Genomic DNA, 27,467 nt, shown 5'->3' on the forward strand with positions numbered 1-27,467 from the left:
TAAATATTATGCATGTGGATGCACATGCATGTGAGAATGTACATGTGGATGTTGGAGGACAAGTTTGTGTAGTCACTTCTCTCCTTCAGCCTTTATGTGGCTTCTGGGAGTGGAGCTCAGGCTTAAGAAGCAAGGGTCCACTCCTCGCATACTCGGATAATCAAGTTTACTCCTTCTCAAGTCTCTGAGGGAGTTGAAGACCAGGTAGCTTAGTTTTACAATGAAGCTTAATTGTTTAAGGGATAAGATGTTTTTAGGTCTAGATAAGTGTTCTAAGTTGATAATGACAATGTGTGATGGAGACTGATTTACATTCCTGATTGTGTCACGGTTCTTTTTGCCATAGGTAACCTATTGTATATATGTGTAATAATATAAATATATATGTACAAGAATAAAAATTTTAAAAAACCTGGGGTGGGTAAGAAGCAAGGACCTTGGTCCACTGAATGATCTGGTCAGCCCTTTAATTAGTCTTTAAAGGTACTTTACAAAGAAATGGGTCTCATTAAGCCACTTTTGTACATACATGTAATTATACTTTGTTCTTATTCATTTTTCCCAGTGTTCTACCTCATTCCTGCTCTAAATAGCCCCCACTTCTGCTTTAATGTCATGTATTCCATTGCCTCTTTTTCCTACCTCCCTCTCACTGAGCTAGAGCTTCCCTATGTATGCCTCCCAGGCTGGCCTTGAATTCACCACCCTCTGCTTCAGGCTTCCTGGGTAGCTGGCATTACAGACATGGCATTGCACCAATTAGGTGTTTTCTCTTTCTCTCTCCTTCTCCCTCTCCCCTCCCTCTTCCCTCCCTCCTTCCTTCCCTCCCTACTTCCTTCCTCCCTCTGTCTCCCTCCCTCTCTCCTCTCTCTTCCATTTTCTTTTTCCTTTTAGAGGTGACAAAACCGAGGCCTAAAACTGTTGTTATTACCCAATGCTGTGTAATATGCAAGTGAAAACTGACTAATTGAGCCTACCCTTTTCTGGCTTCTCTGCTAGACCAGGCTGTTAGGGTAGCATCATTAGTAGCCACCAGTAAGTGTGTGTTGGCTAGGACTTCATTTCTCCCCATATCTTCAGGCTCATAATGGTGAGTTTCAGGTTTTAGAGAATAACAGCCCTAAATTCAGGTTATATGGACTAACAGGATTTTACTAGTCCGTTTGATTGAGTGAAGAAGTTGCCTTCTTGAAACTAAATAAGTCTAGAAAAGATGACATGAATTACCTCCCACAGGAATCAGGGGGAGAGTAGGACTAGGCTGCATACCTGTAGGAGCTCATCAGGAAATAACACAAGCAAAAACTTGTCTGCCAGGTGTGTGCATAATCTTTAACTCCTTAGATCCGTGGTGCTCAACCTTCCTAATGCTGCGACCCTTTAATACAGTTGCTCATGTTGTGTTGATTTACCCCACCATAAAATTATTTTTGTTGCTACTTTATACCTGTAATTTTGCTACTGTTATGAATTGTTTCTTTGGGTTTTGGTTTTGGTTTTTTGAGGCAGAGTTTCTCTGTGTAACAGCTCTGGCTATCCTGGAACTTGCTCTGTAACCCAGGCTGGAACTCATAAAGATCCACCTGCCTCCAGAGTGCTAGGACTAAAGGTGTTCACCATAACTGCGCAGCTCCATTATGTATTGTAATATAAATATTTTTGGAGATAGGTCAAAGGAGGCGAGGTTTGAGAACCTCTGCTTTAGACTGTTGCTTGGGACTGAAAGGCATTGTTGACTCTGTTTCCAGGCCTTAGTGGCCAGTGTTTTCTCGGCTGGACCAGTATAAGTAGGAGTGAGAGCCAGCTGTGGAAGGGCTAGCAGGCATCCAGGAAATACAAATGGCTGCCACATCATTAGACTAATTAAATAGAACAATTAGAATCCCTTCTCCACTTTCATTTGTTCAAACAATCCATCTCTGGAACTGAACAGTGTGCCACTCTTATCCTCTAATCTGCTGAATATGAGAACTGCGGAAGGCAGTTCAGTTTAAGGAGTGGTGCCTTCTTTCTTTTTTAAGAAGTGACATTGTGACTGAACTGAATGAGGGTAAGACCAGGCCTCTGGTTGTTAGCTCTAGGGAGATCAGGAGTACACTGCTGAGCACCACTTCGTCAGTGTATGTACTAGGGCCTGTGAATCTGCATTTCTAATGCACCCAGGTTGATGTTGATGGGCCTAGGATTATACTCTAAGAATCACTTTTTAGAGAGGATAAAGGTGAATGTAGCATTTCAGTTCCTCTCCATTTATGGTCATCATAAGCAAGGAAAGAAAGCCTCGGCCTCTTCAAGACCCCATACTAGGTGATTGCACCTAGCTTAACCCCAACCCTTGGAAATACTGTGCAGGGTAGTTCTTGTCCCATTTATCATATTCATGCCATTTAAAATGGAATGACTTTTTCTTTGGGAGCAATAGTTTAGTATACTGCTTGTGGGACCTGGGCTGGGCAGTAACCAGAAAGCTCCTTAACAGCCTAAAACAGTAATTTTTAAAGGACAGCTTTTATGTGTATATATAAGTCAAAGGATAATGTTGATGAACTTACAGATGTGATATTTAATGTAGAGGATGTGTTAAAATTCTCTTGCTGTTTATTCATGACAATTGTAGCTTACAAGAGATGTAAACTGTAGATTACTTTTGCAGCCATGCTTATACAGTAAAATGTTAAGATTTGTTTCTTCCCAAAAATGATAAAAAGAATGAAAGTTTGACTTTGAGATTAATATATCGTTCAAATTGCAGAAAAAGATGAAGATATATTAAAGTGTTTTTAAAAGACTGTTGCCGACTTATTTGTTTACTTGCTTATTTATTTGATAGAGAATCTTTCTGAGTATCCTGGGCTGACTTAAAACTTGCTTTGTAGTTCAGGGTAGCCCAACCTTGTGATGTTCCTGTCTCATCTCCAGAGTGCTGCGATTATAGGTGTATGCCATTGTTTTCAACTGCTAATTGATTATCTCAAATAAACAATATTAAAGGGTATGTTTCAGAACAGTGGTTATTGCAGCATGACTAAATTCTTGAAAATTCAACTATAGGACTTACTTAAAGCACAGTGTTCTTTATTAATGTTCTTTTGAAAGGTCAACTTGTTTTCAATGGAGCTAAGTGAAGTTACTTTCTGTTATTTGACAGAACCGCAAAATTATTTTTTTTTAAAAAAGTGGTGACTCAAGGAATTGAACTGAAGGTATTCTGGGAAAACCTGCTATTTATTGTGAAAGTCATCTTTGATCTTGGAATTAAAAGTAAAGCTGGAAAGGAATTTACAAACAAGAAAAAGAAGAAGTTTGGAATTGGACTCACAGGATCTGGGCTTGGCAATGCCTCAGGTAAACCACATGTGGAATAGTGTACAGTGTGGCTCTATGATGGTAGAAGGGACATGGTGTTGCTGCTGGAAGCCTTCTGCATCTCAGCACAGCTTGGCATACCAGCTTCAAAGACATCGTATTCCTGCCCTCCCCTAGATGTGAGCACGTGCTCTTTGGTTTCCTCATTTCCTGTAGCCTAAAGATTTCAGTGAGCTTGACACAGGAACATGGTGAGTAAGTAGGCTAGTCACGAAATCTGCTGGCTTTATGAGGACAATGAATTACCCAGAAATTTAATCTGCTGCCCAAATCTCATTTTTTGGTATTCTAAATTTTTTGCATCCCAACTCTTCCTTTTCATTTATTTACAACAGTTCTAAAGTGCTGATTCTGTCTTCACACATGGAAACACATACATCTCTGTTTTGTAAACATAGCCAAGAATGATATAGTCTCATTCATTCATTCATTTCTCCCTCCCCCTCTCTCTTCTTCCCTCCCTCTCCCTTTTTCCTTCCCTTTCTCCCTTTCCCTCCCTCCCTCTTTCCTTCCTTCCCTCCCTCTCCCTCTCTATCTCCCTTCCTCCTCTCCCTGTCCCCCTGCCCTTCCCTGCGTGTGTGGCTCTTTCTTTCTCTTGACCTGGTCTTGCTGTGTAGCTGAAACTAGCTTCAATTTTACAGTCTTCCTGCTTTGGTCCCAAAATTCTGGAATCAGACATACAGTACCATACCAGGCTGAGACAACTCCTTTTAATTGTTCTCTTTGGGTTTGAGTCAATCACTGAAATAAAAACCAGAAGCTTATTTGTCCCCATTCTTCTTATTCAAACTTTCTTCTTTCTGTTTTCATGGTTAATTTTCACTCCCATCCCCAGTTTAAGTGCTGTAAAGAAATCTAGAAATAATGAGCAGTTAAGAGACTCCTAGGCGGGACTGTACAAGGTGATTCCTTGCGCACAGGGATCAAACAGTGGTCAGGATTGTTTGATGACTTAGCAGCAGAGACTAAAGAAGAGGACTTGGTAACTGACACTTAAAGGACCAGAGGCCACTTCTACTCCAAGCTCTGTGCCCAGAGAACCACAGATCTCTTTTTAGAGTTTGTGTCCAAACAGTACGGTTTGCTGTCTATTGACTGCTTGAATTAGGACTCTAAAACTTGTTTTCTTAGGCTAAACATTTCTAGGAAGAAAGACCCCAAAGTTTTGGAAGGTCTGGGGAAAATAAAACAAAGCAAAACACCTGATATGGGAGTACCATAAGAGCACTGAGAAGGCAGGTCAGGGTATGTAGGATGTTTATAAGTAGAAAATAAGTGGATAGATGACTAATACCTTATAAAACTCTTCTCTGCAGCAACTGTGGTAGAGTAAGAAGTGTTTATAGTATTTGCAGTTAGATTTCAGAGTGTGACTTCTCTTTTATTTGAGCCAGGCTATGTGACTGAAGTGGTTTGGATAGGTGATGAAATGTGAAAGGGGGAGGGGGAAACAGGAGAGCAAATCCCCTTTTCTAGCCATGTCTGAGGTGGCTATTGTGTTGTTCCTGTTGATTGGACTGAAAATACCTAAATTGGGCTGGCAAGATAGCTCAGTGGGTAAAGGCTTTGACCTTGGAGTACAGTTGGCTTGAGTTCAGTCTCCCATACCCACCTAATGGAAAGAGAGAACTGACTTCAGCAAGTTGTCCTCTGACCTCCACATGACCTCCCCACACAATTATTAAAAGATACCTGGATGATCTTTGTTTAGGGAAGTAAGACATTGGACTCAGGAATATAGTTTAAGTCTAACTTACTACTGCTGCAGCCCTCAGAAAACAGGAGGGCATTCCCTACTTTAGGGGAATTAGAACAGAGTCTTGTTAGAGAAGGAGTTTAAGGAATGTTTATATAGCTTAAAAAATAAAGAACCCAATGTTGTATGCTGTCTCTAATGACCAAACTTCAGTTTTTAGAAGTTATTAAGATTTACTGTTCTGTTTTTGTTTTTTTGTTTTCTATACATCTTGGCCTTCTTCTTGTAGAGGTCCATGTTTAGTGCTAGGAAAGCTCTTGGTATGCTATACAGAAGAGACAAAGTTATTTCCTGAAACAAATTATGTACCGGGGTAAGGATGCATTTATGTGTAGTAAGTTGAACTTGGAGCTGTCATTAACCTCCTAATGAGAAAATGGTTTTGTTGTAGCCCAGTGTAAGCGGAATGGACCCACCTTTTGGGGATGCCTTTCGAAGCCACACCTTTTCAGAACAGACTCTGATGAGCACAGATCTTTTAGCCAACAGTTCTGATCCAGATTTCATGTATGAGCTGGTAAGCAACATTTTCTTCGTTTTTGTTTTAAGTTATTTGAATCAAAATGGTATCATAGAGTTTTTATTTATGAATGCCTGAAAAGAGAAAACAATATACATGATAATGGAGGCCTACACAGGTAAAACCATTACCCAAGAGGCTGAGGAAGGAGGATTGTGGAGGGCACACTGACTGGTTTTAAGACAAGAAAAAGGATGTAACTAGTGGCCAGGTTTGATTCTTGTGACTAAGTCTGGTAATTTTAGAAAGATACCCAAATTGATAAAAGTAGTGCATGAAGAGATTATCTGCCCTCAAGTCCAATTGTTCATGAAGAAAGTAAGCTGTGTGTGTGTGATACACTGAACTGCTAAATTGCTTTTCTGCTTACAAATTAAGTAATGATACTTGCACAATATATATGGTAGAGACGGTAAGACAAATTAGCAACTCCAAGCAGTGTCATAGTGTATTGATCTGTTTCTGAAGTAGACACAAAATTTCCAAGGGGAAAAAAATATTTCTTTTGTGTGGGTGTGGGTGTGGGGGTATTTTGCCTGCATGTGTCTGTGCACTATATATGTGCAGTACCCATGGAGGCCAAAAGAGGGTGTGTGATCCCATGGAACTGGAAAGTTTAGAGCTACCAGGTGTGCTAGGAATGGAACCAAGGGCCTCTGCAAGAGCAGCAACCCCACCCCACCCCCTTTTTTTTTTTTTTTTTTGCCTTTTGAAGGCAGGATCTCACTTTGTAGCCTTTGCTGGCCTGGAACTTGCTATGTAGACTAGGCTGACCTCAAACCTCACAGACACTTGGGTACTTCTGCCTTATGAGTTCTTGGATTAAAGGTTTGTGCCATCATGCCTAGTCCAAAGGTGGGAAGATGACACATATTTTAACTCTGCACATGAGTGACTGTGTCCAGGGAAGCCAGAGGTGTCAGATCTCCCTGGAGCTGGGAGTTAAAGGTGATTGTGAGTAAAACCTAGTTCTTTAGAAAAGCAGTAAGTGCTCTTAACTGCTGAGTCATTTTAGCCCTAATTTAAGCACCACAGAAATGCTGAAAAACTGTGAAGTTGAGTGCATAAGTCTGTGGATTCATAAAAGCATTGAGTTCTATAAAAGTAGGGTACGACAGATAGAAAGTACTTAAATGAAGCTACTCATATATAGGGGAGACACACACAGCCCAACGTGAAATAAAAAACACAGACTGAAAATCCAATGGAACAAAGGTAACTGGAAAACTAAAAATCCATTTCCTTTCTGAGCCTCCACTCTTCAGATTTTCCCCAAAAGGTAACCACTGATAGCATACAGATGAATATGTAAACATTTGAATATGCTTTTGACTTTTGATGGATGATATACTTTAGTTTGTCCCCCCCCCCCACATTTATTTAGTTTGTATGTGTCTGCGCACATGTCACAGTGTATGTGTTGAGGTCAGAAGATAACTGAGAATGGGTTTTTTCCTTGTATCTAGTAGGTCCCAGGGGTTGGACTGAGATCAGACTTGTCATTAAGCCTGTTTACCTACTGAGCCTTCCCTTCAGCTGGAGTTTGCTTTTTCCAAACATAAAAATATGTGATGGATAGCCTTTTGTGCTAGTGCATTAGGGCTCAACTTCATTTTCCATGACAGTAGAATGTAACTACATTTTATTTTTTGTTTGTTGAGACAGGGTTTTACCATGTAACTCTGGCTAGTCTGGGAGTTGCTGTGTAGACCAGGCTGGTCTCACATTCACATAGATCATCCCGCTTCTGCCTTCTGAGTGAATTAGAGGTGTGTGCCACCACTTCTGGCATTTCACTACTTTATAGAGCCACATCTTGGCAGTGCATGAGGAATAATTGACTTCCCGTGCCAAGAATTGTTACCTAGGTCTTACACTAGGTTCATTAACTTTACAGTTAACTTTTAGTACTCTCCCGGCTCTTTGCCGCCATATTTAATTCCCCAGAATATTGAGGTATTCTGTGATGAAGATAAAGTCTTCAATGTCTGCTTTTTACTTGAAGTTAATTTCTAAAGAGTGCCTCTAAAATCACAAGAGGCTTTAATGTTTGGGCCCATACTTTACCCTCTCAAAGAATGAATTTTCCCACTTTTTCTTGCCCAGTAAAATGAAGGTGCATACATCTAAGAGGAAGGTATCATGTCAGTAGCTTAAAACAGACCAAAGGTAGAGGGTTTATTTTGATATTTGCAGGTGTGGATGGAGGTGAATATTTTCTTCCTAAAGCATGGTATGTGACTTCCCGTTTTAAACCTTCCTCAGGATAGAGAGATGAACTATCAGCAGAATCCTAGAGACAACTTCCTTTCTTTGGAAGACTGCAAAGACATTGAAAATCTGGAGTCTTTCACAGATGTCCTGGATAATGAGGATGCCTTAACCTCAAACTGGGAACAGTGGGATACATATTGTGAAGACTTAACTAAGTATACCAAACTAACCAGCTGTGACATCTGGGGGACAAAAGAAGTGGATTACCTGGGTCTTGATGACTTTTCTAGCCCTTATCAAGATGAAGAGGTCATAAGTAAAACTCCAACCTTGGCCCAGCTTAATAGTGAGGACTCACAATCTGTTTCTGATTCCCTTTATTATCCTGATTCACTCTTCAGTGTCAAACAAAATCCCTTGCCCCCTTCATTCCCTAGTAAAAAGATCACAAGTAGAGCAGCTGCCCCTGTATGTTCTTCAAAGACACTTCAGGCTGAGGTCCCATCATCAGACTGTGTCCAAAAAGCAAGTAAACCTACTTCAAGCACACAGATCATGGTGAAGACCAACATGTATCACAATGAAAAGGTGAATTTTCATGTTGAATGTAAAGACTATGTAAAAAAAGCAAAGGTCAAGATCAACCCTGTGCAACAGGGCCGGCCCTTGCTGAGCCAGGCACACACAGATGCTGCAAAGGAGAACACCTGCTACTGTGGAGCTGTGGCAAAGAGACAGGAGAAAAGGGGGATGGAGCCTCATCAGGGTCATGGCACTCCTGCTTTGCCTTTCAAAGAAACCCAGGAACTATTACTTAGTCCTCTGCCCCAGGATGGGCCTGGGTCAGTTGCCACAGCAGAGAGTGGCAGCCTTTCTGCCAGCATTTCTGTTTCAGATTCATCCCAGAAAAAAGAAGAGCACAATTATTCTCTTTTTGTCTCTGACAATATGAGAGAACAGCCAGCCAAATGCAGTCCTGAAGATGATGAGGATGATGAAGATGATATTGATGATGAGGACCATGATGAAGGGTTTGGCAGTGAGCATGAGCTTTCTGAAAATGAAGAGGAAGAAGAAGAGGAAGAGGATTATGAGGATGACAGAGATGATGATATTAGCGACACGTTCTCTGAACCAGGTATAACTCTGAGAGTTTACTAAATTGACCTTTCTACTCCCTGTTTGAAATAGGAAGCCTTTTTAGTTTGGGGATTAAATAACTTAATGTCTTTATTTGGATCAAGAGTAGCTTTTTCTATTCACGTGGTTCCAAGACCATTATTTATGTTTAGGATCATTTGTGCCTTATGTCATAGTTTGTATCTTGGTTCTTTGAGATACTTTTTTTGTTGTTAAGTGACCTACTTTGCTCTACCCTCTTGAGACATAAGTAAAGATGACAAGAGTATGTTGGTTTAAAATATATTGCACTGTTCTGCATGTGTCCCTCTACTGTGGCTAAGATAGGTGTATAGAGAATGGGGAACCGAGTGATGTCAGCTCATATCACTCATACTTACACTAACCAAAGACTCCTCAGCGAACAGTTTGAAGGCAAGCCTTTTCTTTGTGTCTGCTGTATTTTATTAGGAAAATATATGCTATGTCAAGTGTGGTGCATGCCTGTAATCTCAACACTTGAATGCAGAGGCAGGAGGATCACTGCATTGTGAGGTCAGCCTGGTCTGTGTAGTTGGTACCAGGCTAGTCAGGACTACATATTTGTGTACAGTACATACAAATAAAAGGGGAAAAGAAACAGACTCTCTGGGGAGCTGGTTCACTTCAGCATTTACATGTTTGGGCTATAGCCACTATTGGCTGACCTTATTTATAAAAATTTTACGGCCAACTGGCATGACAAACAGTTAAAAATACCCAAAGAAGTAAAGATTTTCAAGTTTATGCAAAAATTACTTGCTCCAAAATTAGTCTTGATACTAATAATTCTGCATAAAACCAGTTAAAGATGAAACTTTATGTTATCAAAGAGTTCTTTTAAACACGGTGGGCTTTGGCATTTCAAGCACTCTAGATGTTGACATTTTTCTGAAACTCTAGACAGTAACTATGCCATAGTGCAGAATTGTATCTGTGTGCCTGTATGTGTGCGGAAGTGGATGTTTCTGTGCAAGCACATGTGGGTGAGTGTGGGTGCCCTGATGCAGCATTGTGTTAAACCCTGGCCTCACATATGCCAGGTAAGTCTACCTTTGAGTCACACCCTTCCAAAGTGCTCTTACTCATCAAATGTTTCCTCATTTTAGATAATTTTTAAAATTCAGATGCTTAGATTTATGCATTTGATACCACAAGTTGTTTGGTTTGGTAGTTTTAATGTATGTAAACAGAACTTCAGGTTTATTGTCAAGGAAAAGGCCTTATACCTTTTTTCCCCTTTGGTTTACTTTAGAATCCTAGAATCTATATAGAATTATCTTTTCTCTTTGCCATGACCCTATTTCCCATAGTATATTGATAAAGTCTCTATTGTTGTTTAAGGGATAGTAGGGGTTCTCTCTCTCTCTCTCTCTCTCTCTCTCTCTCTCTCTCTCTCCTTTCTTTCTTTCTTTTTTTGAGAAAGGGTTTCTCTGGGTAGCCTTGGCTGTCCTGGATGCTTTGTAGACCAGGCTGGCCTCAAATGCACAGAGATCCACCGGCCTCTGCCTCCCCAGTGCTGGGATTAAAGGCATGCATTACCACGTCTGACTAGTAAGAGTAATTTGTGTAGCTCTGTCGCTGTTCTGGTGTGGCTCCTAAAGTCTGGTAGATTAGATCTAAGCGTGAGTATAGAATCCAGTCAAATGCTAAGGGAGTGTAAGCACAGTTCTTAGGTAACTAAGGGGAATGGAATGTGGGGAGGAAGTGCCTTCTCCAGTGATGCTTACACACAGATGGGTCCCAGGATCAGTAAATTTTAGCATCACCAAGGCAAGCGGTGGCTATGCTGTTCATGCATATTGGTTGTGATTTTGCTTTTCCTCGACTTTGTGCTACCTCATTGAGATAAATTTATTATATATAGAATGGTATTTTGATACACTTATTACATTTTTATCACATACTAATTAACATACCCATCACTTAACATAATTAATTATGTTTCCTTTTTTGAATATTAACTACATTCACTCTGCTGTCTGTACATTACATTTCTAGAACTTACTCTGCAAAACAGAAATTTGTTCTTTGACCAGAACCTCACATGTCCACATGTCTTTAGCACCCGACAACCATGCTCTCTGCTTTTGTGTGTTTGACTTTAGATCCCACTTGTGGAAATTTTGTGGTCTGTCCTGTTTTACTTGGCATAATAAGTAAATTCATCTTGTCATAAATGTAAGCTTTATAGTCTGTGTATTTGCATTTTTGTATCTATACCTTGGATGTTAGGGAGTATTGTGAATGTAGGAGTGCAGGTAGATTTCAGGAGAATGCTATTTATTTTTATTAATTTTTTGAGACATGGTCTCATTATGTAGCCCAGGTTGTTCTGAACTTGCTACACCAACCAGCCTGGCCTCCACCTCACAAGAGATCTGCATACCTCTGTCTCCATGTCTTCTGATTAACCTTTTAAAACAAGCCAAAACGAGATCTATTTTTATTATTTTAAACTGTTTTTTGAGAGGCTAGGGAGATGGCTTAGTGGTTAGGAACATTTTTGTTGCAGTTGCAGAGGACCTGGATTTAGTTTCCAGCACCCAAGAAGTGGCTTACAACCATTTATAACTCCAGTTCAGGAGCTCCAATGCCCTCTTCTGACCTCCTTGAGTGCCAGGCACACATGTGGTCTGCATACATACATGCAGGCAGAACACTCATACACATAAAATAAATAAATCTTAATTTTAAAAAATTATGTGTATGTCTGTGTGTGGGTATGTTCACCAGAGCCCATGTGCTTTCGAAGGCCAGAGGTGTCAAAATTCCTTGGATTTGGAGTTACAGGCAGTTCTGAGATGCCCGACGTTGGTACTGAGACTCCATCTCAGGTCTTCTGAAAGAGACTGCTGAGCTATTTCTTCAAGCCTCTTTCCAAGGAGGTGGGATTACTGGATCATTTGGAACTTTTATTTTTATATAGTTATTTTAGATGTTCTACTCAAACTTGTGGCCTTGCGTATTCTGTGCTGGGTAGCTACTCTGCTACTGAGCTCTACCTGTAGCCATTGGTTTCTGTGTTGTTTTTCTGTATTGGGCATCAAACTCTGGTTGTTGCATGTGCTAGACAAGCCCTGTATCACTGGGTCACCCCCCAGCCCTGGCCTGCTGTTTCTGAGCAAGGGTCTGGCTATCTACTTTATACTGGCACTGGAGTATGTAACCTGGGCTGGTCTCTACCTTGGGGCCCTCTTGCAGTACAACCTCCTGAGCACTGGGCTTGCAGGTTTGTGCTGCCATGCCAGGCTATTTTCACTTTTTTGATGAACTTCCATTCTCCTTTCCATGTGACTATACCAGTTTACATTTTCACCAACAATGAAACAAGAGCCCTATCTCCTCAATAACAGTTGCTGTCCAACTTCTGAGGTGTCATTATGACCAATGTGGTGTACTGTCTCTGATTTTTATTTGTGTTTTGTTGATGATTAGTGGTATTGAGACTGTTTTCATATACTTGTTGGTCATTTGGATATCTTTTGAGAAATGCCTATGTAGGTCCTTTATTTTGTTTGTAAGATGGGCTATCTTCTTTTTAATGTTTTAAATATTAACTCAATATTAGATATACTCTTAGCATATATTTTATACATTTTATACGCTGTCTCTTTACTGTTTTGGTTAGTTTTGTTGTTCACAAACTTTTTAGCTTGATGAAATCCCATTCCTCGTTTCTACTTGCACTGCCTATGCTTGTGGAGTTTTTACCTCTAAGATTTTCATCTACCAGGTCAGTATCAAGAAGCTTCCTCCTGTGTTTCCTTCCATCAGCTTGGTTACTTGAGGTGGATCCATGGCCTTCCCCATTCTGGCTCTATTTCCTCCTTACTTCCTCCTGCTTCTTCCTCCTTATTCCTCCCTCTACCTCCTCTTTTTTTTCTTCTTGATACTTCTCTTCTCCTCCTTTCTTCTGGGATTTGCCTCCACATTAAACTGGAGACGCTTTTTTAAAATAATTATTTTTATTTTATGTGCATTGATATTTTGTCTGCATGTATGTCTGTGTGAGGGTGTCAGATTTTGGAGTTACAGACAGTTTTGAGGTGCCATGTGGGTGCTGGGAATTGAACCTGGGTCCTTTGGAAGAGCAGTCAGTGCTCTTAACTGCTGAGCCATCTCTCCAGTCTCTGGAGGTCCTTTTTTTACTCAAACTTCCTAAAACAAACAACTTTTGTGTGTTAAATGTGCAAATCTCTACACTTGTGTAAAAAGAAAAGGAAAAACTTAATTGGCCTTTGCTGCTGTTCTGTAGGATCTATTTGTCCCTCCCTCCTTCTCTCTGCTGTTTTCTCTCTTACCACAAGGTCTTACTGTATTGCCCTGGCTGGCCTGATGCTTGTTATGTAGCACAGGGTTTTCTTAAATTCATGGCAGTCCTCCTGCCATAGACATTTGAATGCTGGATTACAAACAAGAACGACCATGTCTGCCAGTAAAATTCTTAAAACATTACTTTTTTTGTTGTATCAATTTGTGTGTGTGTGTGTGTGTGTGTGTGTGTGTGTGTTGTCAGAAGTAAAAAAATGATATGGTTTCACCCTTCATATGTTTATGAGACTAGTTTAGTTTTTTAGCTTAAGTTAACAATCTATCCTGGAAAATACTGTTTATTCTCTAAGTGAACGTGTAGTTCACTGCTGTGGGATGGAAACTTTGGTGTAATCACCATTGAAGATGGTAGTATTTAAGTCCCTCACCACTAAACTATACATTCTTTTCTTCTCAGTAATGTTACTATTTGCTTTATATTATAGGTATTTTAGTTCTTGATGAATTAACAGTTTTATCAGTATGGACAGCTCTTGTCTTTAGTAATAGTTTGTTGCTTAAAGTCTGCTCCAAGTCTGGCACCCACAGTGTCATGGACCACCATCTCACTTTGATTTCAGTGTCTCTTTTGTCTGTGATTTGCTACGTACATTAGACTGGCATTGAACGTGTGTCCTCTTGCCTTAGCCTCCCAAGTTCTGGATTACAGGCATTTCCCTTCACTTTGTATTTGTGTTTAATGTTGATAGGTAAGGATTTACTCAATTTGTATTATTTACTCAATTTCTGACTGTCTGCATGTAGTTTTTGAGGTGCTGGGAACAAACCTAGGGACTTGCATGTGCCAGGGAAGTATTCTACCACTGTGGTATACTCCCAATCTTTGTAGTTCTTGGATTTAAAAAAAAAAAAAAAAAGAAGAAGGATTTATTATTTTTTTATATACAGTATGCTGTGCTGCATGTACACCTCCATACCAGAAGAGGGCGCCAGATCTCTTATAGATGGTTGAGACCCACCATGTGGTTGCTGGGAATTGAACTCAGGACCTTTGGAAGAGCAGTCAGTGCTCTTAACCATGGAGCTGTCTCTCCAGCTCCTTTGATATTCTCATTGATACATTCTCATCCCCCCCACCTTCTTTCTCTCTCTGCCTCTCTGTCTTTGTGTGTGTGTGTCTCTCTCTGTGTTTGACTGTCTTTGTCATGCACACAAGACTATATACTGAATACATTCCCTTAATACCCTACCTAGTACAGCAGTTCTTAACCTGTGGGTCATGACCACTTTAGGGATCCCATATCCAGTATCCTGTATATTAGATATTTGCATTATGATTCATAACTAGCAAGTTTACAGTTATAAAATAGCAATGAAATAGTCTTGTGGTTGGAGGTTACCACACCATGAGGCTTTAAAAGATCACAGCATTAGGAAGGTTCTGCCTTACTACCCCCTTATCTCTGCTCTTCTCCTTCCTGTTTAGTTCCTCTTATTCCAGTGGTATCACTTGTATTTGCATGCCATTTATGATTTTATTTGTGTGTGTAAATCTAGGAACACCAAACGAGAGAAAACACATACGTGTCCTTATAAGGCAAGCAGATCCGTTCATGGGATTTATCTTTCTCCCTAGGTCAGAGTATTCCTTCAGGTATTTTCTGTATGTTTTGGTGTTCAACAATTTCTTTAGCCTGCTTTTTATCATTTTAAAAACTAGCTAGCATTCTTGTTCTCTGTTGACTTCCTTTTTTATTTAGCTATTTGTGTTCTCTTGGAATTCATTCAGGAATTTGTTTATGTCTTTTTGTTTCTTTAAATATACTTATAATTGTTCTCTGGATTTCTTTGTCTGTGGAGTTTCATCTAATTGGAGGACATTATTGTGGGATTGGTAAAATTTGGAGGGGGCATTTTGCCTTTTATTTGTTGTTTTCATATTTTTGCATAGAGATGTATACATCTGGCTTTAGGTTGTTGGTTGATTTTTTTTCTTTTTGAATCACTCTTTTCTAGTAGAAATGTTTAAAACATTTAAGAGAGACTTGGTCATAACAGGATTAAGATGCCATTTTGCTTGCTATACTGGTGTTTGGTGCACTAGTTAAGTCCTCAGGACTCGGAAAATAAAATACTGTTTGCAGAAAAAAAGGTCACCAGAAAATACCAGCCCACTATGAATTTACAGTAAAATAACAATCACCCCTTAAGCTCTGGTTATTTTAGGAAATAAAGGAATACTGATAGCACGATAGACTAAGATGTTAGTTACTGTCAGATGAGTAGAAGTGAAGAAAGAAGAGTTAGTGATTAATATCAGGCTGATGAAAAAAATAGAAGAAGGAAAAGTGAAGAGAGAAGGAGCACGATGAGCCAGATTGCATGAAGGAGAATGAAAGGACAATGTAAAGAAATGCAGTCAGAGTTATCTAAAAGATTCCCAGGTCCCAGGAGATTGAGATTAGGGGACTATGCAAACCAGGCTAGCCTATATTCTTTGGGAAAACATGTGAAATGGAAAAGGAAAAGAAAATATAGGCTTAGGGGAGAAGAGAAAACAAAGGGGATTGGAGGACTAGGAAGGAGTAAGAGGATAACAGAAGGACAGACTGACTTGACCAATTGGCACTGGATATTGAATAAAGAAGTATTAAATGCAAAAGGAAGAGCTTGATGGGTGTAATGTCTGAATGCAGCCTGATTGCTGGTTGCAGCCTCATCTCTCAGTGGTCCTTCCTGCTCTCCCAGATGTAAATTCTGAGTTGTTCTTCAGAGATGGGGTCACAGGTTACTGGTAGTCTTTGGCATGGTTCTTCCAGTGTCCAAGGCTGCTTGACACTTACGTCTATGTTCCTTTATCAATTCTATTCGCATGCATGTTTCTCCTTGTTGAGTACTTTGTGGTTCTGATGCAGACTTTCTCACATGCTTTAGTCAGTCTGCTCATCAGGTTTCAGCATATAGTCCAGTAATGCTTGTCTTGCATTTTTATAGTTCACCAAGAGTTTTGAGTTGGCAAGCTTTTTTGTTGTTTTTGTTTTATTACGTTTTTATTTTATTTTGTTTTTATTTTATATTTCAATATAGCCAACTTAACCTTTTTTTAAGGTTATTATTGAGAGTAGTATGTGACTTCTTCCTTTAGCACCACCACAAAGTCTCAACACAAGATGAAGGTGGACTCCTTTGAATCTTGTGTCAGATAAAGCACATCACTCTGGAGTTGCTCACCAACAAAGATCAGCTTTTGCTGATCAGGAAGAAGTCTATCCTATCCTTGACTGAGGCCTTTATGGTTTCCATGTCTGAGAGTTCTGCATGAGTGTGATGGCCTGCCTATAACGGTTTTTCCCAGATGCCTGTGTCTTGACATCACTTTCGTTGTAGCTGGCAGATCAGAAAGGACCTCCTCTGCTTTTTATGTTTCTGCTTTCCTTTCTATTAGACTACAGATTTGGAGCCACTGTTCACTGTTTCGGATAACTGGCTTCTAGCTTTCCCCAGTTTATTCCCTGGAGATTCTAACAGATCATGGTGGTATGCCCACTGTGTTAAGATTTGCAGTTTGAGTTTTTTGAGATCACATGGGTGAACTCAAATACTGTCATTCCTCACACCACCATTTTTATTTTCTCAGAATTTTGAATCATATAGAGAATATAAGTTTTGTAGTTTGTCTGGTACACCCTCTTTTCTTCCATAGTATGACTTGATTGGGAGATTGCGCTTAGTAGAATCAGGTTCTCTTCTTAGATCTAAGTAAGAATGCTGCTAAATGTCTGGATGAATATGGCATTTAAGTTTATTTATTTTCAATTGACTAGAAGTGAATCTTTTGGTTAGTATTGCGTGCACAGTTCTCCAGATGTTAGTGAATGACATACTTAAACCATAAAAGTAGCACAATTTTGCAGAACTTACTTGGGTTTAAAAAAAATCTGGTGCAAATTATTTTTTCTTGAAAGATTTAAACCAGCAACTTGAGGGGTAAAAAAGTAAATTGTGGGCGAGAAATAGGAAGACTTTTTTTTATAAATTACTAAAGTAAGGCTAGTTATACTACTATCAGAACACTACTGGGCTTGGGTTTACAAAGGCCTTTCTGTGATCCGGAGATGCTGGTTCTTGGCAAATGCTGTGCAGTTGATGTGCCTGCAAAGTTACAGCAAAATTCAGGAGAGGTGCAAAATAGAGTTTCAGTCCCTCTTCTGGACTGACTGCAAAGTGCTAATCGAGCCTATTCTGTAGACTGGCTACAACTGTTCGGAGGTTGTAAAAGTATGTGGTTCAAGAACAAGAACTCATTCTCTTAAAAGTGAGAGCCTATTTTGTAATTCTCACTAAGCATTTTTCACAGTGGACTTTACCTGTAGTCTGTACAAACCAGAGATGTGCAACTTGAATTTGTAAATATGGCATTTTAACCCCTTTTTGTTGTCACTGTTTTGCTTTTGAGACATGAGCTCTACTATAGTCCAGGCTGGTCTAGACTTGGTATAGAACTACAAGTGATTTTGAACTCATGATCCTCTCATCTCTACTTCCCAGGTACCAGGATAAAGTATACACCACCACTCTAGCTTAACTTCCTTTTAATCACATCAGCAAGGAGTGAGTTAGATAATTATGGTAATCTATCAAACAAAAAAGGAGGTTGGAGAAGGGAATCAAGGAATCACTTATTTGGGAGGCAAAGGCAGGCGGATTGCTGTGAATTGGAGGCCAGCCTGGTCTACAAAGTGACTCCAGGACAGCCAAGGCTACACAGAGAAACCCTGTCTTGAAAAACAAAAAAACAAAAAAAGAAATCACTTATTGAGACATGTTTTATTATCTTTTTGTGTTAGGAATTGTGTATATTTGGTATTAGTTATATAAAGATTAATATAACCCTTGCCTTAATAAATTTAGAGTTGAACAGATTTATTTGCTGTTAGGATTTCTCATCCCTCCCTACCATTGCAATGCTGGTGATGGAACCTTGGGCCTTCCTCATGGTATGCTGGAGCTAGGTCTACCATGGATCAGCCTCTCCAGCTCCTTCCAAAATCTCTCACTCTTATTTTTATGTTTTGAGACAGGGTCTATCTGTAGCCCAGGCTAGCCTCAAACTCAAAAAGATCTGCTTGCCCCTGCCTCCTGAGTACTGAGATTAAAGGTGTGCACCACTACACCAGGCTCTTTCAGAGTCTCTCAATATATGTATGTGCTGTGTGGCTTGGCCAGCTAAGGATGCAGGATTGTGGCTTTATAAAACTTAACTTAGACACAGATTCCTTTTGGGTGGTGGTGGTGAGACTTCTGTTATAGAAAAGTGTTTCTTGGGGCATATTTTGTGAGAAGAATGAATAATATGGCCCTGGATGTTAGGCCAGTGATGCAAACATGTCATTTTTCTGCATTTTACTTGGTCATCATGACTTTTATATTGAAAAGCATGGAGACATTCTGTGAATTAGGAGTGGGGTAGCAATAAATGTATGGGACACGTTACTACAAAAGGTTGGTTCAGAAACCTCCAGCTCCTAAATGCTCCTTGGGAAAAGATTGGACACATAAGTAAATCTAATGCCTGGTTTGGGTGGAACGAAGAAATAAACATTGCTGTGACTCTGAATTTAGCGTGAAATGAGCAAGACTTTAGGCCACTAACTCAACCAGTCAGGTATGGGAGGGAAATGTGGACTCAGAGCTAGGCTTCTAGCTGACTCACCTCAGTGCTGCTGCTGATGCCAGGCCTCTCTCAGCATGTTAGCTCGTGCAACCGAGGCAGTGCCTTCCTCATGGGCTCTTAGAAACACCAAGTGAATTGCAGAGTATTGAGTGAATGTAAATGTCTTGCCACCCGCACACTGGCAAATGGAGATGCTGGCTGAGAGAACGCATTGGAATGTGGAAGGAAGGGGGAGTTGCTAAAGGAAGTAGAGCAAAATCTGTCCTTATACTTTGGACTTGAGTAGAATTAAATGTGTAAAACACTGGTTACGGGTGCTGTTTTGGGTATGTAATCTCCGTGAGCCAGTAAGTTTTTGCTTAGCTACTGTGGAGCAAATGCTAATTAAAAATGCCTCGGCTAGTGGAATAATGTGACCTTGCTTCTTTTCCAAAGGTGGGTTGATAACTAGAATAAGGTAAAATCCTTTATCTGAAATAAAATATATACATTATACCATCTTTAAAGGATTTAAAATTTTTCTTTTTATCTTTTTGTTTGTTTGTTGTTTACATGGAGGTGCCAGAGTGCATATGTGGAAATCAGAGGACACGTGTAGGAGTTAGTTCTCTCTATCCACCATGTGGGTCCTGGGGATCAAATTCAGGTTGTTGAATTTAGCAGTAAGTGCCTTCATCTGCTGAATCATCTCAGTTGCCCTTGCACCAGTTTGTTTTTTTTTTAAAAGAGAAGAACCTAGGATTCAGTGTCTCACTGCAGTCCACATTGCTTTTGAAGAAAGTCATTCTACGTTGGTTGTGACATATTTTGGCCAGGGATGAAGTGAAACACATTCAGTGTATACAGCAGTGCATGCCTCATTATCTATTACGTATATACTCTGCGTGCCAGAGAAAGGAAGGCATTCAACTACACATTTTTCTACATTGTTGAGCCACACAGGAATGTACTATAAATGTTAGGAATGAAGCACAAAGTTTGTCTGCACCATTGCTCAGGCATCTTTCTGCTCTCTGGATTTATCTCTCTAACTACCCTGCCTCTTGGAATATAAACCTCACACATACCAAGCAAGTTCCCCAACCACTGAGTTACAATGCAGTCATCGTCTTTCTTCTTCTTCTTCTTCTTCTTCTTCTTCTTCTTCTTCTTCTTCTCCTCCTCCTCCTCCTCCTCCTCCTCCTCCTCCTCCTCCTCCCCCTTTCTCCCCCCTTTCTCCCCCTCCCCTCCTTCCTCCTCCCTCCTCCCTCCTCCTCCTCTTCCTCCTCCTCCTCCTCCTCCTCCTCTTCTTCTTCTTCTTCTTCTTCTTCTTCTTCTTCGTAAATCCTGCTCATTGACTCTGCTTGTGGTGTACCCTTGTATGAATACTTTGGGTGTATGAGTTTTGACAAATGTATATAGTCACTCATGTAATAACTGCTACAACAAGATGCAGAAAGTGCTTTGATCACTCCTAAATTCCTCTGTGTTCCTTAGTAGTCATGGCTTTACTCCACCTGAAGCCTGAGAGCTACAGTGTCTCTTAACTTCTGCCTTTTCTAGATTTTATGTAAGTAGAATCATACTCTCCTGATTGTGACTTGAAAGAAAACTTGATAACATTCTAACATTCAAAGCTTTCTCTCCGTTCGAGGCCAGCCTGGTCTACAAAGCGAGTCCAGGACAGCCAGTATTATAAGAGAAACTCTTGTCTCGAAAAAACAAAACAAAACAAAACAAAAAATGGTTTCTCCCCAATGAACAAGTGTCATGACTTTGTAGGGAAAGTTCCAGAGTCACGTTTCAGAAGAAAAATGTGATCATTTTTTCTTGGCATTGTACCTTCCCCACCCTGCTGCCTTGTGGACTTCATCTCTGATCATCATTTTCTGAAAACATTTTAAGTTACCAGGCTTCTTGTACTGATTTTGTTCAACTGTTCCAGCAGCTCTGGAACCTTTCACTAGTAAGGGAGCTCTACCCTTCAATGGTATAGAAAGTACCAAGTCCACTAAAGAATTACCTAGAATGGACCTGTACATTTATTTGCTTGGGAACTGTCTTTTTGTACTTTTTCAAAAGGAGTAGAATAAAAAGTAGGAGAAAAAAATGACTGCTGCTTATGAAACTCAGACACTACTGTAGAAGTGTGTACAGCTCTTTAAAAGGAACACATTTAGAAGTCACATTGTAGTATTTATAATGGCACCTTTTTATTTCCAGACTATTAGTTTCTGTAACCAACCCCATGTAGCTAAGGCATTACACATGTAATACAGTGCATTACTCTTGTACACATGAAATAAATTTGATTTGAATTCTTCTAGGCCAATTCTGTCTAACTCCAAGCCAACATGGTAATCTGGGGTACTTTTTTCCATAGTTGTATCGTTAATTTCAAAAATTCAAAACACATGCATATGCGTCAGTACTTCTCAGAGTATCACCAGCAGTAGCATCTCTTCTAGGCTTTGCATCCTCTGAACAGATTTATAGAGACATCTGGCATACTTGATTTGTAAACAGCCAGACATCAGCGAAGTTGTGTTTCTATTGTGGTACCTGACACCATTTTTTATTAGTTTCTTAGTGTAATGGCACTTTGATTTCTATGGAAATATTTAATTGTCTTCTTAATCATGTGAAAATACTACAATATCTATGCTAATTTCCAAAAACTAAAGGGAAGCTCATGCCAGATAGCTGTGTGGTTATATGTTTGTTTATTTCTGGATAGTATGAGTTATATGATTTAATGTTTATATATATATGATTTAATATTTTTGACATGACAGTGATGGAAGAAAATGTCTCACGTTACAAATAGATGGATTTGTTGTGGTTGATGATGATGATGATGTTCTGAGAGTCTTATTGAATATATGAAGCTTGACAGTTGTGGGACCATGTTTTTTAAGGCTATGAAAATGACTCTGTAGAGGACTTGAAGGAGATGACTTCTATATCTTCTCGGAAGAGAGGGAAAAGAAGGTACTTCTGGGAGTACAGTGAACAACTTACACCATCACAGCAAGAGAGGATTCTGAGGCCATCTGAGTGGAACCGAGACACCTTGCCAAGTAACATGTACCAGAAAAATGGCTTACATCATGGTAAGGATGGTTCAAAAATTTTAATGCCCTTTTCTCTTTTTTAGGGGGTGGATTTTCTTTTTGAGACAGGGCCTTGGTATGTAATCTAGGCTGGCCTCCAATTCTCTGTGTAGCACAGAGTGGTCTTGAACTTTGACTCCCTCCGCATCATCCTTCCAGATTCAAGGACTGTAAGGTATATGGCATATGCCACCATACATGCTTGTGTCTCTGTAATGGACATTGATGCTTGGTGTGCTTGGGTTTTCAGCCTTTCACAGCCAACTGGAGAGGCCATCAAAGAGAGCTTTTTTTTTTTTATCACAACTGCTCCTTCTTACACATAGCCTCCAGCAGTGTGGAGAACCATCATTTCTGGTCCCCTTTTCCTCCACTTAGTCCAAGAAATGGCCAAGAGATTGTTGGTTCTTGACCTGTCAGAAAACAAGCAACACATTAGGGAGAAAGTAGATGACCTTCCTCATCACACTCTTCTGTTCTCATCCATCCTAGACCTACTTTGATGGGGGTGGGTTGACTTTCAGAGGTGGTGGGGAGAAAAGGAGAGTTAAAAAAGGAAACCTGGTTGTGGAAAAAAGGATGGAGAGAGGAGTTTATGGGAATCAGGTGAAGCTTATGGTCTAGATAGAACAAGACTCGAGTTGTGAATCCAGAAAGCTGTGATTAAGTAGAATGTCACTCTTGTTTCACATCAGCATCAAGAACTCTGCCAAAAAGTCAGAGGGACAGTATGAGTGAGCTTAGCACAATCATGCCACAGATTTCACTTGATGAGCATTTTGGAAAGCAAGACCTAGCTCCTAGTGTGCTCAGGCCTTGTTTTCCTAGTCTGTGGTCTTTACTATGTCTCAGGGAATTTTTACATTCAGATTTTTCTTGAAACCAGAAAAGAAACAATAAAGTTCAGTAAATAATTCCTTGTAGCTTGTGATGAGTTAGGAAAGTTGTTGGGTGTACTGTAGTACTTGAGAGGAGTGGGCTGGGTCTGGGGTGTGGTCCAGTGGTCAGTGCTTACCTAGTATGCTTGAGGCCCTGGGTTGTTGGGTTGGGACAATTATGAGAGGTGGAAGAGAGAGAAGAGTGAGGGAGGGAGCTAAAGAAGAAATTTTAACCCTCACTTTTGTCTGACAACTTACTTATTCCCAAGTCACAGCTTGGTTTAGGTAAACTCCTGGATTTTTGTGTTGAGCTCGTGTCCCATGCTGAGATATAAGATACTTAGCCCTACTGTGCAGAGTTTGGACTCTGTTACACCGAGGTTCAGAGCTGGAGGAGAGCACCACAGAGAAAGTGCTGTGACAGTGATGCCAGCCTGCGACTGAGTCCAGGGCTTTGTGTATGCTAGCTAATTACTCTGTCATGTACTGGGCTACATCCTTAGGATACTTTATTGCTCTAGCCACAGGACTAGACGGAGAAAGAGATAGACAGGCAGGCTGGCCCTTCTAAGTTAGGACACTCTGTGTCTCCTGACATGTACCAGGAGATCTAAAATGAAAAGTGGCTGGGTGATGGTGGTGGCTATAGAAATTGCATGTCTCACTCACTAAAACGATCTAACCGAGATTCCCTTCAAATGACCTGTAGGGAAATATGCAGTTAAGAAGTCACGGAGAACTGATGTGGAAGACCTGACTCCAAACCCTAAAAAACTACTCCAGATTGGTAATGAACTACGGAAGCTGAATAAGGTGATCAGTGACCTGACTCCAGTTAGTGAGCTTCCCTTAACAGCCCGGCCACGGTCAAGGAAAGAAAAAAATAAGCTGGCTTCCAGGTAAATTTTAATGGTGTTCACCCATGTGAATAGTCTCTAGGAGGTAAGATCTCACAGTAGAAGTGACCTTCAGAAAGAATTTATTGAATACTGTAGTGGGGTGGGTTTTTGTTGTTGATGTTGTTGCTTAAATGAAAGATGCATTTATGCTTTTTGGAAAAAGTTGGGGGTGAGGCAAACACAGTAAGTACATTCATTATATTATGGTATAACTGAAAAGTTTTAAACTTAATGTTTGCTTTTTTTGGTAAGTCAGGCTGAGTTGTTTAGAATAAAATTGACTTAGGTATGCTGTTATGAGTTTGAGAAATGTATCCAGTTATATAGCCACTAACGCAGGCAAGATTATTAACATTTTTGTCACCTTAAAAATTATAAAGCCTAGTGGTGGTGGCACATGCCTGTAATCCCAGCACTCGGGAACCAAAGGCAGGCAGAATTCTTGAGTTTGAGGCCAGTCTGCTCTACAGAGTGAAGGGCTACAGCACAGTCAGGTCTACACAGAGAAACCCTGTCTCAAAGGAAAAGAAAGGGAGGGGAGAAACAACAAACAAACAAAACAAAACAAAATCTATCAACCGAAATGTCTTTCAGATTAGCTCTGAGGACTGGTTGACACCCACCTGGACAGACAGAGCTGTGTTTACTTCACATCCTCTACAGCTGGGGCCTTGTCTGTTGCTTTTTGCTTGTTTTATTATTTTTTAAGTCACGTTAATAAGTGTCTATATAACAGCTTTAGTTTTTGAATGTGTACTTAATATTTAAATGTAATTTTGGGTGAGTAGTGATGTGTGGTTTATAATTCAGATCTTTGATAAACATCAGTAAACAAGTGACTTAGTTACTATTAGAAACATTTGGGGGCTGGAGAAATTGCCCAGAGGTTAAAAACACTTCCAGGGACTCAAATTCTGTTCCCAGTACCCACATGATGTTCACAGCAGCCTATAAGTTCAGCTCCATGAGGATCCAGCAACCTTTTCTGCCCCCTGCAGGCACCTGCGTACATAAAACATACACTCACACCAACACAGAAATAAATAAAAGTAAGTTGTTCATTTGTTTGTTTTTTCAGACAGGATTTCTCTGTGTAGCCTTGGCTGTCTTGAGCTCACTCTGTAGACCAGGCTATCTTCAAGCTCATAGAGATCCACCTGCCTCTGCCTTCCAAATGCTGGCATTAAAGATGTGCACCACCACTGCCTGGCTAAAAATAAATCTTGAAAAAGAAAAGAAAATGCCTAATGGCTGCCACTGAGATGGCTTCAGCAGGTAAAAGTACTTGCTAATCAAGCCTCATAATCTAGGTTCAGTTCTCAGATCCCACAATAGGAGAGAACCAATTTCTAAAACCTACCCTCTGATTGCACACATGTGGCATGTACCTGAACATTCACACATCCATGTACACTCTCTTTTTCCCTAACATACAGATTCATTTACACTCTCACTCTCTAACATACACACAAGAAGAAAATTCCAAAGAGAAAAATGTTTGTCTGATAGTGGCAAAAGGAAGCATATTCTTTTAAAGAATTTCTCTTATTTAAGGAAATACATTCTGAAGTCTCTTAAAAGGAAAATGAATTAATAATAACTCTTCCTTTCACAGAGCCTGTAGGCTAAAGAAGAAAGCCCAGTATGAAGCTAATAAAGTAAAGTTGTGGGGCCTCAATACTGAATACGGTAAACCTCAGTCTTTAGCTTTGTTTTCTCCTTGCCTTGCATGTTCTTCCCTGAGCTCTGCATACTGTTTAGCTCACCTCTGTTGGTGGTAGTTTTTGTTTTTGTTTTGTTTTGTTGTTTTTGGGTTTTTGGGGGTTTTTGTTGTTTTTTTTGTTTGTTTGTTTTTGTTTTTCTGTAGTGGGAGAAGAGTTGAGACAACACAGTTCCAGCTGTTCTGGAACTCATTGTATAGACTAGGGTGGCCTTGAACTCAGAGATGAACCTGCCTTTGCCTTCTGAATGCTTGGATTAAAGGTGTGCACCACACCCAGCTTGCCTCTTCTGTTTTGCATTTATTTATTCAGAAAGCTACGTGCCTACTGTCAGTTCATTCTTATCTATAAGAGTGACTGGCTCTGTGGTCCCTTAGACAAACGTCACTATCCTCATGAGCTAATCCATGGCCAGGTCTTCCTTGTAATTGTGTTTCTAGGTTAGCCTGTGCGGTTGACTGACTTGAATATTTCCCTTCGCTTGAATTGTGTAGATCTGTGCTTTTCAGATCCACAATGGTTGCACATTGAAATCCATGTATAGTTATTAAAATATAGATTTCTGGACTTTCTTATATCTTTTGAATTGTAGTAGAACCCAGAGTTTTCTTTTTCTTTCCTCCCTCCCTCCCTCCCTCCTTCCCTTCCTTCCTCTCTTTCTCTCTCTCTCTCTTTCTTTTTTTCTTTCATTGTTATTGTTGTTAAATATCTCAACTCTAGAATTTACTGTATATAGACCAGGCTGTCTACAAACTTGGAGAAATCCTCCTGCTTCTGTTTCCTGAGGACTGGGTTAAAGGTATGCACCATCATATCCAGCAGAAGCCATATTTTTGACATTCCTCATATTCTTGGTTATTTTGTTGTTTTCTTTCTTATGTTTTTTTTTTTCTTTCATGGTTAGAAATCCAACCCAGGGTGTTGTGCACACGAGTGAGGTTCAACCACTGAACCATGTTTACAGTCCTGTTATTTTTAATTGGATATAGTTTTATTACAAAAGTAAAAGTAAATTCTTCATGTTCATGTCATATTCTAAGTACTTTTGTTCTGTCTTATAGACAATTTATTATTTGTAATCAACTCCATCAAGCAAGACATTGTAAACCGAGTTCAGAATCCAAGAGAGGAAAGAGGACCCAGCATGGGGCAGAAGCTTGAAATCCTCATTAAAGACACACTTGGTAAGGAGAACATTGTTAGGTAACAACAGCTTATGGTGTATGGTGCCAGAGTCAGAGTCTTTCATTTTAAGGAAACTCATGTCTCAGTGTTCTTCCCCCCTATCCACCCCCACCTCGTGGGAGGAATTTATCTCCCTCAGCATTTTCACAGGGTTCTAACAAACTTGCATATCTGGTTTCTCATCCCTGACCAGATTGTACACTGGAGAGGATTGGAGAGGCAGGATCAGAGAGTCCGGGCTGGGTGTTGGCTTGGGGAAGGAATATCTAGTACATAAATTTGAGATGCAACAGGGACAGGAGCTCAGCTACTGTAAGAGCAAGTCACCTGTCAGCACATTTCCTGAGGGCTGCACAGCTTATTGCTGTCTCGGAAAATCCCAAACATGTCACAATAAAAAGCTAGTTGTTCATCTGGTGTACAACCAAAAGCAATCTCAGATGAAGAGCAGGTCCTCAATGCCAGTACTGTCCTAGATAATCACCTAGGGCCTTTGAAATTGCACACAGGAACCAGTAAGGCAACTTGACCTAAGTAGATGGACAACTTCATGCGCTTTTCCAAATACTGCCAGTATTCTTTTTCTTTAAATGCAACTCAGTTTTCATGGATTAGTTTGAAGGAGAACTTAATATCATGAAATAAAATTACTTTTTACTTTTTTAGTTTATAATTTAAAAACTTAGTGTGTATGTGCTTACACTAGCAGTTTGACTTCTTACAAAATGC

General features: G+C 40.0%; 1 protein-coding gene across 7 annotated transcripts in view; it reads left to right on the top strand.

The window, feature by feature from the left end:
* Window positions 1–27,467, top strand: part of CREBRF (CREB3 regulatory factor) — a 75,333-nt gene that overhangs the window by 20,824 nt on the left and 27,042 nt on the right. For 5 of the 7 annotated variants that reach the window (XM_084763851.1, XM_084763855.1, XM_084763857.1 and 2 more), the window contains exons 2-8: window positions 3,149–3,345; window positions 5,514–5,639; window positions 7,908–8,994; window positions 21,861–22,055; window positions 23,643–23,832; window positions 25,448–25,521; window positions 26,615–26,737. In XM_084763851.1, coding sequence (XP_084619977.1) covers window positions 3,337–3,345; window positions 5,514–5,639; window positions 7,908–8,994; window positions 21,861–22,055; window positions 23,643–23,832; window positions 25,448–25,521; window positions 26,615–26,737 — 1,804 coding nt within the window. In that variant the 5' untranslated portion in view covers window positions 3,149–3,336. The remainder of the gene's footprint in view (window positions 1–3,148; window positions 3,346–5,513; window positions 5,640–7,907; window positions 8,995–21,860; window positions 22,056–23,642; window positions 23,833–25,447; window positions 25,522–26,614; window positions 26,738–27,467) is intronic. The other 2 variants (XM_084763853.1, XM_084763854.1) reach the window with 2 other exon arrangements.

This window comes from Acomys minous, assembly GCF_964271855.1.
Source record: "Acomys minous genome assembly, chromosome: 16".
NCBI lineage: Eukaryota > Metazoa > Chordata > Mammalia > Rodentia > Muridae > Acomys > Acomys minous.